Here is a 17901-nt window from a genome sequence, read left to right as displayed (position 1 = left end):
GAATGCACTCAGCTCTCCAGAATGCACTCAGCTCTCCAGAATGCACTCAGCTCTCCAGAATGCACTCAGCTGTGTCCTGCCAATTCTTGCGCATTAATTGTTTAATTGTGTGAATTGTTGATTTTTTTTTATTCCCCATTACATACTGTATGTCACCAGTAGAACATTTACCATTAATCCCCGTCATTTGGTTACATAAATTCCTGTTAATGCATGTATTAATTACAATAATTTACCATTCTCATTCTCGGAGTGGAAACATTGTTTGCAACCTGCTACACTTGTGAGAAACAAGTTTTGGTTTATTTCATACCATCATTTACGAGTTTTATAAATGTTTTCATTGTCTTTTGTTTGCAGCGCTCCATGTGAGCAATGAGCATGTGTATGGTTTGTTTCTCTGTGCTGCTAATGTTGACCGAGTGCGAGCGCCTGAGCATGCATAAAAGTAGGCTACCTGGCCTGCTGCGTGCAAATGTAGGAAAGTGTGAATTTGGGGACGTCTGATTTCTGACCACCACTAATAATAAGCTGAGCTTCTCAGTCATTTTTGTAACCATGTGACAATGATTTTGAGAAACTAAAACGTTATTATTGAAATGAAACTGGTCCATGAAAATCATAACTGGCACGCAGATTGGTCGAAATTGTAGGAAGAATTCTTAGCTTCCGCAAAGATGAAACTCAAGTGTTGCCTATTTTAACTACCCAAGATTTTCAGGCGTTGCGTTATCTTGGAAAATGCAGTTCGTATTTTCTTCTTCGCCATGATCAGATCAGAAATGGACGAGTCGCTCATTATTTTGACAATTTAGCCCACTGAGTGAAACTCCCGGACAACAGTCATGAGTAGCCTAATTTCATTCCCTAGGCTACTGTCCATTTACTTTAACCCATCCTGTTTTTAGGATATGTTGTGTTTGTTAACATGTTCATTCATATTCACATCGAAGCGCATTGTTATTTGGTAGGGTACCATTTAGGCCATTTGATCGGAAACACGCATGATGTAAAAAGTGTCTGTCTCATGACATTGTCATATATTTGGTTGCCCTATAGGCTACAGAAAAGGCCACAGAGGCTATATACTCTTTCTACCGTATAGGCTACGCTGCGCTGCAACTCTCCAACACAATCAAGAGGCGCGCTGGGCGTGGACAAGATGCCCCTGCCTTTGGCAAAGAGGGCACTGTTCATCTAGGGGCGGCATCAGCGTTCACCTTAGTTTCAGCCATAGAAATATAATGACTGAGTGTAGCCCCATGAAGGAGGTGATTGTGGACTACAGGGAAAAAAGAGGACTGAGCACGCCCCCATTCTCATCGATAGGGATGTAGTGGAACAGGTTGAGAGCTTCAAGTACCTTGGTGTCCACATCACCAACAAACTATCATGGTCCAAACACACCAAGACAGTCGTGAAGAAGGCACGACAAAGCCTATTCCCCCTCAGGAGACTGAAAAGATTTGGCATGGGTCCTCAGATCCTCAAAAAGTTATACAGCTGCACCAACGAGAGCATCCTGACTGGTTGCATCACCGCCTGGTATGGCAACTGCTCGGCCTCCGACCGCAAGGCACAACAGAGGGTAGTGCGTACGGCCCAGTACATCACTGGGGCCAAGCTTCCTGCCATCCAGGATCTCTATACCAGGCGGTGTCAGAGGAAGGCCCTAAAAATTGTCAAAGACTCCAGCCACCCTAGTCATAGACTGTTCTCTCTGCTACCGCACGGCAAGTGGTACCGGAGCGCCAAGTCTAGGTCCAAAAGGCTTCTTAACAGCTTCTACCCCCAAGCCATAAGACTCCTGAACAGCTAATCATGGCTACCCGGACTATTTGCATTGCCCCCCTCCCCCCCCCCCTCTCTTTTAGGCTGCTGCTACTCTGTCTATTATCTATGCATAGTCACTTTAACTCTACCCACATGTACATATTACCTCAATTACCTCGACTAACAGGTGCCCAGGCATATTGACTCTGTACCGGTACCCCCTGTATATAGCCTCCCTACTGATATTTTATTTTACTGCTGCTAATTCTATTTTTTACTTTTTACTTAACTTTTATTTTCTTAAAACTGCATTGTTGGTTAAGGTCTTGTAAGTAAGCATTTCACTGTAAGGTCTTCGGAGCCATGTGGCAAATACAATTCGATTTGATTTGATTTGAATGGTCCAGTCAAATTGTCTTTGTCTGAGAGGCTTTACCTTTTCTAGCAATTATATTTCTATGGTTTCAACTCACAACACAAAGAGGGGCTAGTGGTTTGTTTAGTTCAATGTCAACAGTCGGGAGCCGACTGGAGTGTTTTTCTAATTATCCTTGTTCTAATAATGACAAGTGAAGAACGGATGAGGGCAGAGGGCTCAGGGGTAGGCAGCAGCAGCAACGTAGCCAACATGGTCTGTGTTTATCGGCATGACTGATTCACAGTATGAGAGCTATCTTCCTGGTGGGCTGCCTAATTACACACATCTACCCTCGCTCTCCCTCCTACCCACTCCGCTCTCTCTGGCTGTTGATCCTGCGGCTGAGAGAGACTGAGAGGATAAGGGAGAGAGGGGTAGGAAGAGAGAGGGATGCTGAGGGAGAGTGGATGACTAGGCGAGAGGGTAAGAGGGGCTAGAGGAGAGAGATAGGCGAGAGGGATTAGGAGAGAGAGGTTGAGACTGCTGCCTGCTAATGATACTCAGGACTATAGGGTACAGTAGGTCTACCTAAGGGGAAGTGGCTACTTGAGAACCAATAACAGAACATAAGACTGAGATTAGCCTTATTGTGAAAACAGTGGTGAATTGGTAGTTTAACAGGCCGGTATGCAGCTTTGAAGTTTGGTATGCCTATGTAGGGAATGTTTTGGTTTTATTTGCCTTCCATGGAGTGGACCAGAAGGACTCACAGACACAGATGAATTATAGCTTTAATCATTTGAAAGGAGGCTTGACCGAGGTATGACCCACCTTTTTCCACGTATGAGTGTTATGTGGTATGTCTGCACATGTTAACATTGCTGCATTAGAGGACAATTGTTAGCACACGGAGTTCCATAGTATGATCATTGTGTTATACCTGGCATAGCTGATATGTGATTGACTGCCTGAACCTGTAAGAATTAGTTAAGTTATGACTAAAACAACATTGAGGCCGGGATTAAATCCAACGCAAATTAACAACCTACGCACAGCAATAGATTTATATATAAAGGCAACTTCCCAGACAATGGCAGAGATCACATTCACTGTTAATGGCTCAATCACAGTACACAGGTTGTTTATCTGCTTTTGTTTGAATCCCTGCCTCAGTTGATCTTCACACGCTGTCCTGTTTTTTGAACACTTGAAGAGAAATGAAAGAGTATTTCTTTCCCAAGTCCAGTATCTAGCTACTAAGCTCACCTGGAAGAGCGGTCCGATGTCGACGTCGAAACCCAGGTCGGCAAATCCCGTGGCGATGACCTTTGCCCCCCTGTCATGGCCGTCCTGGCCCATCTTGGCCACCAGCAGACGAGGGTTCCTGCCCTCATGCTTCTTAAACTCCACCACCCTGGTAGAAGATTAATAAATCATATCAATAGCTATCAATAATAAAGTGTTTCTGAACTCCACCTCCTTGGAGGACAGGGAATGAAAGGTCATATTGATGACAGTAGTGATAGCTGGTTCATTAGACACCAAACAGAAGAAAACAGACTGAAACAAGGCAGGACTATCTGAACTTGTCCATTAACAAACACACGTTGTTTTCTGTTGCAGAACACTTTGGTACAGTGTGCTCTAATGAATATAACCCTGATGTGTAGTGGCCGCTCTGGCACAAATTGGCTGCCTTGTGGATGCTACTGTACACATGGGTGGTAGATGAGATCAGTTACCTCCATATAAAATGCTTTGAATTTGAATAATGCGCTATATAAATGCAAATTATTGCATTAGTGTATTTGCCAGCAAAGAGCTTTGAGTTTCTTCATACAATTCCTGAACAGGGTTGTGGAGTTTATGTAATTTGCATGTTATTAGTTACGAAGCACATCCATCTGTTAGAGTTTTGAGTCTTCACACTGATTTTCTTGTTTACAGGGTTTTCCACACTGTTTTAATGGAATAAATTGCATTTAATGGAATAAAGTGCATTCCCCCAAAAATGTTCCTTTGCTCTCTTGAAAGTCTCTAGAAATAGTGACTTGAAGGGGGAGAATGTTGAGAAACCTGAGAACAAAGAATCACATAGAAGGTTCAAATCGAGGCTTTAAACACCTTCTCCATCCATTGCTGAAGTGTAGAAGCATGCAAGGGGACAACCATGTAGCCTGGTTAAACCAAACTGAATGCTGCGTTCGATCTGGTTTGAAAAGACTAGTGCCGCGTTCAAGACATCTCAGAACTCTGAAACTCCGAAATTTCAGAATTGGAAACTCATTGTAGAAAGATGACCTCACAGTTTTCCAGAATAAACCAATAGGAAGCTCTACGCAAAAAAAGTAGGTTCAGAGTTTCCGAGTTGTCTAGAAAGCACCATAGACTCTGTCTATGAGAGGAACAGCTTTGTCTATGACTCCTGCTGTATCTGAACTGTTATACAGATCCATCAGGTCATCAAGTGATAGTTAGCTTACAGGGGTGATAAAAGGCAGAAAAGTAGCTGAGGGTTTCTGATTCAAATCCCAGGACAGGCACAAAGTGGAATGAGCAAGCGGAAGGTAGCAGATGTCAGAGCTATGGTGCCCTTTAGAAAGGCATTTAACCCTAAAATTGTTCTGCACTGAGGTTGACCCTGTGCTTCTGTGGTGTGTGTGTGTGTGTGTGAGAGAGTGAGAGAGAGACTCTGGGGGTTGAAAACAGAGCAGAGAAGACAATTTTCTGTTCTATATTCTAACATATAATAATAATAATAATAATAATAATAATAATAATAATAATAATAATAAGCCATTTAGCAGACGCTTTTATCCAAAGCGACTTACAGTCATGTGTGCATACATTTTTATGTATGGGTGGTCCCGGGGATCGAACCCACTACCCTGGCGTTACAAGCACCATGCTCTACCAATTGAGCTACAGAGGACCACATATTAAGTACAACAGACAATCAAGTACTATTCTCTTCCTGCTGTTACCGGTTGTGTGCTGTAGAAATCTCCTCATGCTCTCCGAACTCGCTGCGATAGGCTCCACTCACCATCCTGGTGCTGGCTTTATGTTCCCCAAACACAGCCTTCATGGCATCTGTGATCTCTCCTACAGAACATCTGGGGAATACACAACAGCATGTCTTAACAACACTTTTAATCACATATAGTGGGGTCCGGAATTATTGGATCCCTTGAAAAAGATGAGCTAATAAAAACTGTATAAAATAAAAAGACAAATACTGAGCTATTTATTCTGGTCCTGGGGCCCTTGTTAATGTCAACAGCATCATGAACTTGACCAAGTACCAGGATATTTTAGCAAAAAACCTGTTTGCCCCTGCTAGGAGGCTGAAACTTGGCCGCAAGTGGATCTTCCAACAAGACAATAACCCAGAGCACAAATCAAAATCCACAAAGAACGGTTAAGAGCGTCTGCTAAATGACTTAAATGTTAAATGTTAATTGACCACAAAATCAACATTTTGCAATGGCCATCTCAGTCTCCGGACTTGAACCCCATTGAAAACCTGTGGTTTGAATTGAAGAGGCCAGTCCATAAGTGCAGAGGATCTGGAAAGATTCTGTATGGAGGAATGGTCTAAGATCCCTCCCAATGTGTTCTCCAATCTCATAAAACATTTTAGAAAAAGTCTCAGTGTCATTATCTTCGCAAGGTGCTAGAGTATTGAAAACAGTTTATTTTCTTCTTACTTGTTAAACAAAATATCTTTAGCTGAACAATTCTATTAGTATAAAATATAATTTAAAATATAAAATACAATATAGCTCAGTATTTTTGTTATTTATTTTATACAGTCTTATTTTCTCATCTTTATCAAGTGATCCAATAATTCCGGACCCCACTGTCCATAAGTAGGGTTTTACCAAGCTCTCCTTCAATACTCGCTGCCAGTTCAGCTTACTTTATTTATTTAACCAGAATAGTCCATTCAGTAATAATTGCACTGCACTGATCGCCAGGGAGTACTGGGTTCAAAGAAAAATGCTGTTATGTATTTCTTAGGTGAACATATACACAGCGTAGGGGAGTAGTGAACTACATGTAGTTCAACTAGTAATTTAATGACATTTTGCTGTAGCTTGGTGGTAGTTAAACTAAATTCAAATATTGGTAGTGTATTTAGTAGTTAATTACTTTTTTGCCATGCAGTGGTGTAGTTCATTACTGGAACTACACACTACTTTTTTTGCAAAAATTAAATAAAATATTGGTAAAGTAAGCAATAATTGTCTTTCTTCTTCGGCATCAGACCTGCCTAATTATCACTTTAAACATATTTTTTGTATTTGACCCCCCGTGGAAATCGGACCCACAACCCTGGTGTTGCAAATGCCATGCTCTACCAACTGAGCTACATCCCTGCCGGCCATTCCCTCCCCTACCCTGGACGACGCTGGGCCAATTGTGCGCCGCCCCATGGGTCTCCCAGTCGCTGCCGGCTACGGCAGAGCCTGGATTCGAACCAGGATCTCTAGTGGCACAGCTAGCACTGCAATGCAGTGCCTTAGACCACGAAATTGACTCGAAATTGAGCTCAGGTGCATCCTGTTTCCATTGATCATCCTTGAGATGTTTCTACAACTTGTTTGGAGTCCACCTGTGGTAAATTCAATTGATTGGACATGATTTGGAAAGGCACACACCTGTCCATATAAGGTCCCACAGTTGACAGTGCATATCAGTCCAAAAACCAAGCCATGACGTCGAAGGAATTGTCCGTAGAGCTCTGAGACAGGATTGTGTCGAAGCACAGATCTGGAGAAGGGTACCAAAACATTTCTGCAGCATTGAAGGTCCCCAAAAACACAGTGGCCTTCATCATTCTTAAATGGAAAAAGTTTGGAACCACCAAGACTGGCAGACCGGCCAAACTGAGCAATAGTGGGAGAAGGGCCTTGGTCAGGGAGGTGACCAAGAACCCAAAGCTCACTCTGACAGAGCTCCAGAGTTCCTCTTTGGAGATGGGAAAACCTTCCAGAAGGACAACCATCTCTGCAGCACTCCACCAATCAGGCCTTTATGGTAGAGTGCCAGACGGAAGCCACTCCTCAGTAAAAGGCACGAAAGCCCACTTGGAGTTTGCCAAAAGGCACCTAAAGGACTCTCAGACCAAGAGAAACAAGATTGAACCCTTTGGCCTGAATGCCAAGCGTCACATCTGGAGGAAACCTGGCACCATCCCTACGGTGAAGCATGGTGTTGGCAGCATCATGCTGTGGGGATGTTTTTCAGCGGCAGGGACAGGGAGACTAGTCAGGATTGAGGGAAAGATGAACAGAGCAAAGTACAGAAAGATCCTTGATGAAAATCTGCTCCAGAGCGCTCAGGACCTTACACTGGGGTGAAGGTTCACCTTCCAACAGGACAACGACCCTAAGCACACAGCCAAGACAACGCAGGGGTGACTTCGGGACAAGTCTCTGAATGTCCTTAAGTGGCCCAGCCAGAGCCCGGACTTGAACCCGATCAAACATGTCTGGAGAGACCTGAAAATAGCTGTGCGGCGACGCTCCCCATCCAACCTGACAGAGCTTGAGAGGATCTGCAGAGAAGAATAGGAGAAACTCCCCAAATACAGGTGTGCCAAGCTTGTAGCGTCATACCCAAGAAGACTCGAGCCTGTAATCGCTGCCAAAGGTGCTTAAACAAAGTACATTTACTTATGTAAATGTGATATTTCAGTTTTTGCTTTGTCATTATGGGGTATTGTGTGTAGATTGATGAGGGGGAAAAAATTACTTAATCCATTTAAATATAAGGCTGTAACGTAACAAAATTTGTAAAAAGTCAAGGGGTATGAATACTTTCCGAATGCACTGTAGATAAACTATTCTACTATGGGGTAGTCAGATTGTTCTATTCATTACTAGTTTTGTTTACAGAGGAAAAGTAAATGACTGTTCTAGCATCATGTCACGCTCGTTGAAGGTAAGACCAAGGCGCAGCGTGAAATGCACACATGTTTATTTCAACGATAAACACACAAACAAAACAACAAACCAACGTAACGTGAAGTCCTCAGGCTAAACACAAAACAAGCCTACACACGGAACAAGATCCCACAACTAATGATTGCAAACAGGCTGCCTAAGTATGATCCCCAATCAGAGACAACGAGCGACAGCTGTCTCTGATTGGGAATCACACCCGGCCAAACATAGAAATACAACACCTAGAAAGTAAACATAGAAATAACAACATAGATCTCCACACCCTGACTCAACATACTAGAGTCCCATAAGTCAGGACGTGACACATCATCAAAGTGCACCTTGGCAGAATTATTTTTCTTCATTTCATATTTGTTTTGCCGTGGTGGCAGCAGGTCCGGCGGTATGGGCGGGCCTTAGGGTGCCTGACCCACCCTACTGCATCTCCTTGCCTGTCCACAAATAAAATATTGACATTTTGATCATTTATTTGACTGAAACGCACGCCGACAGAAAGATGCTAAAGCATCCGAGTGAACGAAACAGTGCACCTCTGTTTCAGTATGTGTAGATAATGTATCTGATGCTGTCTGGACCAAAAGAGTATGGCATGTCATACTATTTCTGGCCAGACAGCATCAGATACATGGGCTACATACAGTACCAGTCAAAAGTTTGGACACCTACTCATTCAAGGGTTTTTCTTTATTTTTACTATTTTCTACATTGTAGAATAATAGTGAAGACATCAAAACTATGAAATAACACATATGGAATCATGTAGTAACCAAGAAAGTGTTAAACAAATCAAAATATATTTTATATTTGAGATTATTCAAATAGCCACCCTTTGCCTTTATGACAGCTTTGCACACTCTTGTCATTCTCTCAACCAGCTTCATGAGGTAGTCACCTGGAATGCATTTCAATTAACAGCTGTGCCTTGTTAAAAGTTAATTTGTGGAATTTATTTCCTTCTTAATGAGTTGTGTTGCGACAAGGTAGGGGTGGTATACAGAAGATAACCCTATTTGGTAAAAGACCAAGTCCATATTATGGCAAGACCAGCTCAAATAAGCAAAGAGAAACGACAGTCCATCATTACTTTAAGACATGGAGGTCAGTCAATCCGGAACATTTCAGGTGCAGTCGCAAAAACAATCAAGCGCTATTATGAAACTGGCTCTCATGAGGACCGCCACAGGAAGTTACCTCTGCTGCATAGGATAAGTTCATTAGAGTTACCAGCCTCAGAAATTGCAGCCCAAATAAATGCTTCACAGAGTTCAAGTAACAGACACATCTCAACATCAACTGTTCAGAGGAGACTGCGTGAATCAGGCCTTCATGGTCGAATTGCTACAAAGAAACCACTACTAAAGGACACCAATAAGAAGAAGAGACTTGCTTGAGCCAAGAAACACGCGCAATGGACAGTAGACCGGTGGAAAACTGTCCTTTGGTCTGATGAGTCCAAATTTGAGATTTTTGGTTCCAACCGCCAGGTCTTTGTGAGACGCAGAGTAGGTGAACGGATGATCTCTGCATGTGTGGTTCCCACTGTGAAGCATGGAGGAGGTGGTGTGATGGTGCTTTCCTGGTGACACTGTCTGTGATTTATTTAGAATTCAAGGCACACTTAACCAGCATGGCTACCACAGCATTCTGCAGCGATACGCCATCCCATCTGGTTTGCGCTTAGTGGGACTATCATTTTTTTCCCAACAGGACAATGACCCAACACACCTCCAGGCTGAGTGATGGTGCTGCATCAGATGACTTGGCCTCCACAATCGCCCGACCTCAACCCAGTTGAGATTGTTTGGGATGAATTGGACCGCAGAGTGAAGGAAAAGCAGCCAACAAGTGCTCAGCATATGTGGGAACTCCTTCAAGACTGTTGGAAAAGCATTCCAGGTGAAGCTGGTTGAGAGAATGCCAAGAGTGTGCAAATCTGTCATCAAGACAAAGGGTGGGTACTTTGAAGAATAAATATGTTTTAAAAGTCTCCCATCCGAACTGTTTTACATTCCCTGAGACCAACCAGAAATGTTTCCTTGGCCAAATGTGACTCGTTTCAGGAAACTAGGCGTATGTTGCAAGTCACTACTTCACAGGAGCGCCATTTGAACATCAACTTTTTTTTTTTATCAAAAGGCTGGACATGCCGAGAGATGAGTTCGGATTGGTCTGCCATGTAGCGCGCTTCTGTCTATAACATGAGCTGGTCAGTATGTATAGGTAATCCTTTCTAACGCAGCTTTTTTTTAAAGATATCACGTAGTAGAACTGCATAAGTGTTGCTCTCCACTTTCTGGAGGATCGAGTTTTGAAATCAGTGGAATTAGAGTATGACAGCTAAGGAGATGGAGAAAATTCTGCAGTTTGATTGCAAATATGAGACGGAGACGGCTGTTGTATAAAACACCTGTCTCCGGATTACATCTTCAAACTAAAGGCAACCATGGCATCTGTGACAGAGAGGGAGAAGCGTCCATCCATGTATATGGGTAAGATGGTCTAGCTAGCTACATTTTCAGATATTAAACATTTAAAATATTGTCAGAAAGTCGTTTTCATTTCAAGTTAAAGCGTACTGTTAGCTACCTAACGTTAGCTGGCTGGCTAGCTAGCTAACGTTACGTGTATGATCTGTGTAGTAATATTATTCGTATCGCAGAGCTATTTGCATTGCTGGTTATAGCCTAATGTTAGCTACCTAACATTGAACCTGGTTGGTTCGCTACCTGTAGATTCATGCAGGGTAGTAACGTTATGAGTTGGGATTATGGTTCATTGTTTAGCTACCTGTCTAAACAAAAGACTCCACTTTGCAAGTAACTATTTCAATAGAATGTTTATGATGTCACTGTCGATAGATGTAGCTGGTAAATTCGCTCTGGCTATCCACTCCGATTTCAGAGCACTCTCGTCTGAGTGTGCCAGAGTGCAGAATAACTGACAAATTTACGATCGCTCAACACCCATTGAATATGGCCGGTGTCAGTAAACGTTGGCAAAAAAAGCGTAATGAAATTGTTGGCAGCAGCACAGTTGCAGTCACCAATGCTCTGGATAACATAAAAACAGCCTAACCAGCTCTGCTAGGGCGAGTAAAATAGTCAGAGTGAGCTGTTCTCTCATTTGTCTGGAAGTAGCTAGCAAGCTAGCCAACATTAGCCAGTTAGCTTGGGTGCTTGACTGCTGTTGTTAGGTCAGAACGCTCAGATCAACCCTACTCCTCGGCCAGAGCGTCCAGTGTACGCTCTGAATGCTCCGAGAGCGAAACGCTCTGAATTTACGAACGGACAATCTGACAATGAATGCCCAGAGCACACTCTGGCACTCTAGATTACATTTACGAACACACCCGTTGTATAAAACCAGCCTTTAGTCTTGAAATCTTTGACTGTTTAGTACATAGCCTCACATGTGAATCCTTAAAGAGATGGGTGAGGCTAAAGCTTAATAGGGTGTGAACGATGCTGAATGGGTGTAGACAAAGAACAGCTCTCCAGTAGGTACCAAAACATTCAAGGGCCATTTTCTCAAAAGTGAGGTTACAAGTTTATCAACTTTCAAAGCAGAATTACTTTCCCATTGTTCCTCAACTGTAGTGTATGATATACCATTTTCTAGTCTCTACTTTTATTGAATGTAAAAAACACAATTTAAAATTTTGCTACAAAAGACCGAATCGAGCCGGTCGGTCACAAATATTCCCACATTTTCATAAAACAGCCAAACCTGTGGTCTTGTTTCTGTATCACCAAATTTTGCGCAAGGCAAAAGAGTTGGCTGTATGCTTCAATTGCTGTCCGGTACAGCGGACTGCAAGCCAGAGTGTTGCTCCGCCACTTCTCACAATGGTATTCGTTTAGTAAAGCTAGATAAAAGCTGAATCAATGTCTTGGAAGATTACATAATGATTAATTAACATTCTACATAACATAATCAAATATAATAGCATAGTATAACGTCACTGTTACACCAAAAAAACCACCTAATTTCTTATGAGATTTTAGGATGGTTTAATTATCATGTGGCCAAAACTCAACAACGCCCACCACTAGGCAGAATGTGCTTTGATTGAAACAAAATACAGGAAGGCTATATAGTTAACGCCATCTGCTCTAATTTGCTCATGAAACAATAATTAAAGAAGCTCCAAATGCTGCCAAATGTTTTTATTCATGTAGGCTACACTGTCCCGCAAAATCATCCTGATGTCCCGCATTTTGGTATTTTAAATGTGGTCACCCTACATACTTGTGTAACCGATTTCATCCTCAGTGTGTTCCCCTAGTAGCCACATAGGCTACTGTAGGCCTACACTACACTGTTGCTTCAAAACCAACTGGTGTTTTTAACTACACATTGCGCTGCTATGGTTATTCCACATTGTTTGTTACTTACACTATACTGTTTCTTCAAAATCAACTGGAGTTTTTATGTTCTTATGGTGTTTTGTTATGTTTTAATCTTCTTGATGATTTTATGTACAGTGACCTTGGTTACAAACCAAAATGTAGGCTACTACTATTGTTGTCATCTTTATCATTGTTTACAGAGCATCTTTGTCCCTTAGTCAATTTATCTGTCTGGCTGTAGAGAATGGTCACATCAAAGACAGTACAGTATGAAGATAGGCTAAAACTGCTTCTCCAATAGAAATCCCCGATCACACTTGCAGGCAGATGCCATGGCGACGTTGGCTAGCAAATCTCATGCATAGAAATGTCGTCTCTCGCTGAACTGCACACATGCAGGCCGTCAACTCAAAGGCATTCCTTCGATATAAAGTTGTTTTTGACACAAATGAAAACGTGTCAGTTTGTCACTTTCACGAGGTTGGAGTAACAACATGTTCAACTACTTAAGACATTGGCTCAATTCTAGGTTGTGCCTTTACATTTTGAGAAAATTAACAACTTACAAATCATTTTTTACTTCTCTCATTGACTTCTCAAACCCCAAACCCTGGCCTGGTCTGTTTCGGAAGCGTTGCCTAAAGTCACGCGATGTTGCGCCTCTGGGTTTAGAAACTCTGTGGTAATATGGTTTGCTAAAATGGCATAACCTGAGGACACCTGTTCCTGTTCTAACTATTGCTTTATATAGCCACATAAATAACTTTCAAACCAGCTGTTTTTTAATGATGTTTTGCAACAGAGTGTAGGGAGGGATATGTGGTCATTCACAAGACCAGTGTTACTTGTGTAGATTCATTTACATTTTACTCAGCTAAAGTTGGATGAATTGCTTGTATTATTGTTGGGCATATCATGCGTTCCCACTTTGGGTATAATGAATAGTTAATCAATGGTATTTTATGCATGTGCAAAACACATTTCCTTGAAGGGCAATAACATTTTGGCATATTTACATTTTAGTCAATTTAATAGACACTCTAATCCAGTAGGAAAAATAACCACATATCCGTCATGGTAGCGCTTTATATTACAGTGCTGTTTACACCGATACTTACCTGGTACAGTTGAAGTCGGAAGTTTACATATACCTTAGCCAAATACATTTAAACTCAGTTTTTCACAATTCCTGACATTTAATCCTAGTAAAATTCCCTGTCTTAGGTCAGTTAGGATCACCACTTTATTTTAAGAATGTGAAATGTCAGAATAATAGTAGAGAGAATGATTTATTTCAGCTTTTATTTATTTCATCACATTCCCAGTGGGTCAGAAGTTTACATACACTAAATTAGTATTTGGTAGCATTGCCTTTAAATTGTTTAACTTGGGTCAAACGTTTCGGGTAGCCTTCCACAAGCTTCCCACAATAAGTTGGGTGAATTTATGGCCCATTCCTCCTGACAGAGCTGGTGTAACTGAGTCAGGTTTGTAGGCCTCCTTGCTCGCACACGCTTTTTCAGTTCTGCCCACACATTTTCTATAGGATTGAGGTCAGGGCTTTGTGATGGCCACTCCAATACCTTGACTTTGTTGTCCTTAAGCCATTTTGCCACGACTTTGGAAGTATGCTTGGGGTCATTGTCCATTTGGAAGACCCATTTGCGACCAAGCTTTAACGTCCTGACTGATGTCTTGAGATGTTGCTTCAATATATCCACATAATTTTCCTTCCTCATGATGCCATCTATTTTGTGAAGTGCACCAGTCCCTCCTGCAGCAAAGCACCCCCCACAGCATGATGCTGCCACCCCGTGCTTCACGGTTGGGATGGTGTTCTTCGGCTTGCAAGTACCCCCTTTTTCCTCCAAACATAACGATGGTCATTATGGCCAAACAGTTCTATTTTTGTTTCATCAGACCAGAGGACATTTCTCCAAAAAGTATGATCTTTGTCCCCATGTGCAGTTGCAAAGTGTAGTCTGACTTTTTTATGGCAGTTTTGGAGCAGTGGCTTCTTCCTTGCTGAGCGGCCTTTCAGGTTATGTCAATATAGCACTCATTTTATTGTGGATAGAGATAATATTGTACCTGTTTCCTCCAGCATCTTCACAAGGTCATTTGCTGTTGTTCTGGGATTGATTTGCACTTTTCGCACCAAAGTACGTTCATTTCTAGGAGACAGAACGCGTCTCCTTCCTGAGCGGTATGACGGCTGCATGGGCCCATGGTGTTTATACTTGCGTACTATTGTTTGTAAAGATGAAAGTGGTACCTTCAGGCATTTGAAAATTGCTCCCAAGGATGAACCAGACTTGTGGAGGTCTACAATTTTTTTCTGAGGTCTTGGCTGATTTCTTTTGATTTTCCCATGATGTCAAGCAAAGAGGCACTGAGTTTGAAGGTAGGCCTTGAAATACATCCACAGTTACACCTGCAATTGACTCAAATGATGTCAATTAGCCTATCAGAAGCTTCTAAAGCCATGACATCATTTTCTGGAATTTTCCAAGTTGTTTAAAGGCACAGTCAACTTAGTGTATGTAAACTGCTGACCCACTGGAATTGTGATACAGTGAATTATAAGTGAAATAATCTGTCTGTAAACAATTGTTGGAAAAATGACTTGTGTCATGCACAAAGTAGATGTCCTAACCGACTTGCCAAAACTATAGTTTGTTAACAAGAAATTTGTGGAGTGGTTGAAAAATGAGTTTTAATGACTCCAACCTAAGTGTACTTAAACTTCCGACTTCAACTGTATTCTATTATATTGTTAGCTTACTTATACATATCCTACTGCCAAAGTTTCCTTTAAATTGACAATGGGCCCATGGTTGCTGACAACGGGACTAGCGAGGTGTACTAGTTTCTAACCTGGCTCCAGCAGCCTCCACAGCCAGCTCCAGTAGATTCCCTTCCCTGGTACAAGCACACTCCTCTATGGCCGCCAGACACCTCTTCGCAGCCTCAGCATTACGACTCGCCCTCACCTGCAGGAGAAAGACAGACTTGATATACATATAGAACTAGATCTTAACTTACTTATTCCTTTAGCTCCTAGTGAAGCAAATGGCCTCAACAGTGAATCTCCAGCGAAGTATAATTTCTTTTTAATAATAATAATTAAGCATTCAAAGAAAAGAACACCCTCTCCACAATCAAACATGGGAAAGGTTAGATAACGCTGTGGGGTTGCTTTACTGCCTCTAGTACTGGGGGTTTTGAATGTGTGCATGACATCATGAAATCAGCCGATTATCAAGGTGTTTTGGAGTGCAATGTGTCCAAAAAGAGCTAAAAACAGCAGTTGGTGGAGGGCACCCATCAAACATTGAAGAATTAGAGCAGTTTGCTGCTGAAAAGGTGGGCCAAATTGCCAGTAGGTGCAGCAAGCTCAGCAAGTGCAGCATGTAGGATAGCGGTTAAGAGCTTTGGGCCAGTAACTGAAAGGTCGCTGGTTTGAATCCCAGAGCCAGCAAGGTGGAAAAATCTGCTGTTCTGCCCTTGAGCAAGGCGGTTAACCCCCAACAACAACTGCTCCCCGGGCGCCGATGTAGATTAAGGCAGCCCCCCACACCTCTCTGATTCAACGGGGTTGGGTTAAATGCGGAAGACACATTTCAGTTGAATGCATTCAGTTGTGCAACTGACTAGGTATCTTCTTTCCCTTTGTGGCTACAAGAAGCATTTGTTGACAGTTATCTTCGCCAAAGGCTGTGCTTCCAAGTACTAGCTCAGGGGTGCCAATAATTTTGTCCATTCCATTTGTCTTTATTTTCTAAATGAAACATGTAAACTTAAGCTAACATAAAATACATTTGGTTCTGCAATGTTGAAAATCCAATAACGCGGAGACCAAAAATATTATTAAATGTCTTATTTTAGAAGAAAATAGGGAATTATTTAAGAAAAGTGCAAGGGTGCCAATGTATTTTGCTGCAACTGTATACAGTGCCTTCAGAAAGTATTCATACCCCTTGACTTAATCCGCATTTTGTTGTGTTACAGCCTGAATTCAAAATTGATTAAATGTATGTTTTTTCTCACACACTTACACACAATACCCCATAATGACAAAGTCAAAACATGTTTTTAAAAATGTTTGCTAATTTATTGAAAATTAAATACAGAAATCTCATTTACATAAGTATTCGCACCCGTTAGTCAATACTTTGTAGAAGCGATTATTTCTGGGTAAGTCTCCAAGAGCTTTATCCACACCTGGATTGTGCAACATTTGCCCATTATTCTTTTCAAAATTCTTCAAGCAAATTTGTTGTTGATCATTGCTAAACAACCATTTTCAGGTCTTGCCATAGATTTTAAAGTAGATTTAAGTAAAAACTGTAACTCGGCCACTCAGGATCATTCACTGTCTTCTTGGTAAGCAACTCCAGTGTATATTTGGTCTTGTGTTTTAGGTTGTTGTCCTGCTGAAAGGTGAATTAATCTCCCAGTGTCTGGTGGAAAGCAGACTGAACCAGGTTTTCCTCTAGGATTTTGCCTGTGCTTAGCTCCATTCCATTCCATTTTTATCCTGAAAAACTCCCCAGTCCTTAACGATTACAAGCATACCCATAACATGATGCAGCCACCACGATGTTTGAAAATATGGAGAGTGGTACTATGTAATGTGTTGTTTTGGATTTTCCCCAAACATAACACTTTGTATTCAGGACAAAAAGTGAATTGCTTTACCACATTTGTTGCAGCTATCACTTTAGTGCCTTTTTGCAAACAGGATGCATGTTTTGGAATATGTTTTATTCTGTACAGGCTTCCTTCTTTTCACTCTGTCAATTAGGTTAGTATTGTGGAGTAACTACAATATTGTTGATCCATCCTCAGTTTTCTCCTATCACAGCCATTAAACTCTGTAACTGTTGTAAAGTCACCATTGGCCTCATGGTGAAATCTCTGAGTACTTTCCTTCCTCTCCGGCTACTGAGTTAGAAAGGACGCCTGTATCATTGTAGTGACTGGGTGTATTGATACACCATCCAACATGTAATTAATAACTTCACCATGCTCAAAGGGATATTCAATGTCTGCTTTTTTGTTGTTGACCAATCTACCAATAGGTGTCCTTCTTTGCGAGGCATTGGAAAACCTCCCTGGTCTTTGTGGTTGAATCTGTGTTTGAAATTCACTGCTTGACTGAGGGACCTTACAGATAATTGTATGTGTGGGGTACAGAGATGAGGTAGTCATTCAAAAATAATGTTAAACACTATTATTGCACACAGAGTGAGTCCATGTAACTTATTATGTGATTTGTTATGCACATTTTTACTCCTGAACTTATTTAAGTTTGCCATAACAAAGCGGCTGAATACTTATTGACTAAAAGACATTTCAGCTTTTCATTTTAAATTAATTTGTAAAAATGTTGAAAAACATAATTCCACTTTGACATTATGGGGTATTGTGTGTTGGCCAGTGACCA

General features: G+C 41.7%; 1 protein-coding gene across 1 annotated transcript in view; it reads right to left on the bottom strand.

Annotated features, from left to right (window-relative positions):
- The window catches only part of LOC121548690 (methylmalonyl-CoA mutase, mitochondrial), an 83482-nt gene that overhangs the window by 16973 nt on the left and 48608 nt on the right, over positions 1–17901 (bottom strand). Inside the window, 3 exon segments of the mRNA XM_045210045.1 lie at positions 3398–3545; positions 5116–5247; positions 15330–15445. Coding sequence (XP_045065980.1) covers positions 3398–3545; positions 5116–5247; positions 15330–15445 — 396 coding nt within the window.

The sequence above is a fragment of the Coregonus clupeaformis genome, chromosome 33, assembly GCF_020615455.1.
Source record: "Coregonus clupeaformis isolate EN_2021a chromosome 33, ASM2061545v1, whole genome shotgun sequence".
Classification (NCBI taxonomy): Eukaryota; Metazoa; Chordata; class Actinopteri; order Salmoniformes; family Salmonidae; genus Coregonus; species Coregonus clupeaformis.
The sequence above is the reverse complement of the archived record's forward strand: the minus strand, read 5'-3'. Positions and strand labels throughout refer to the sequence as shown.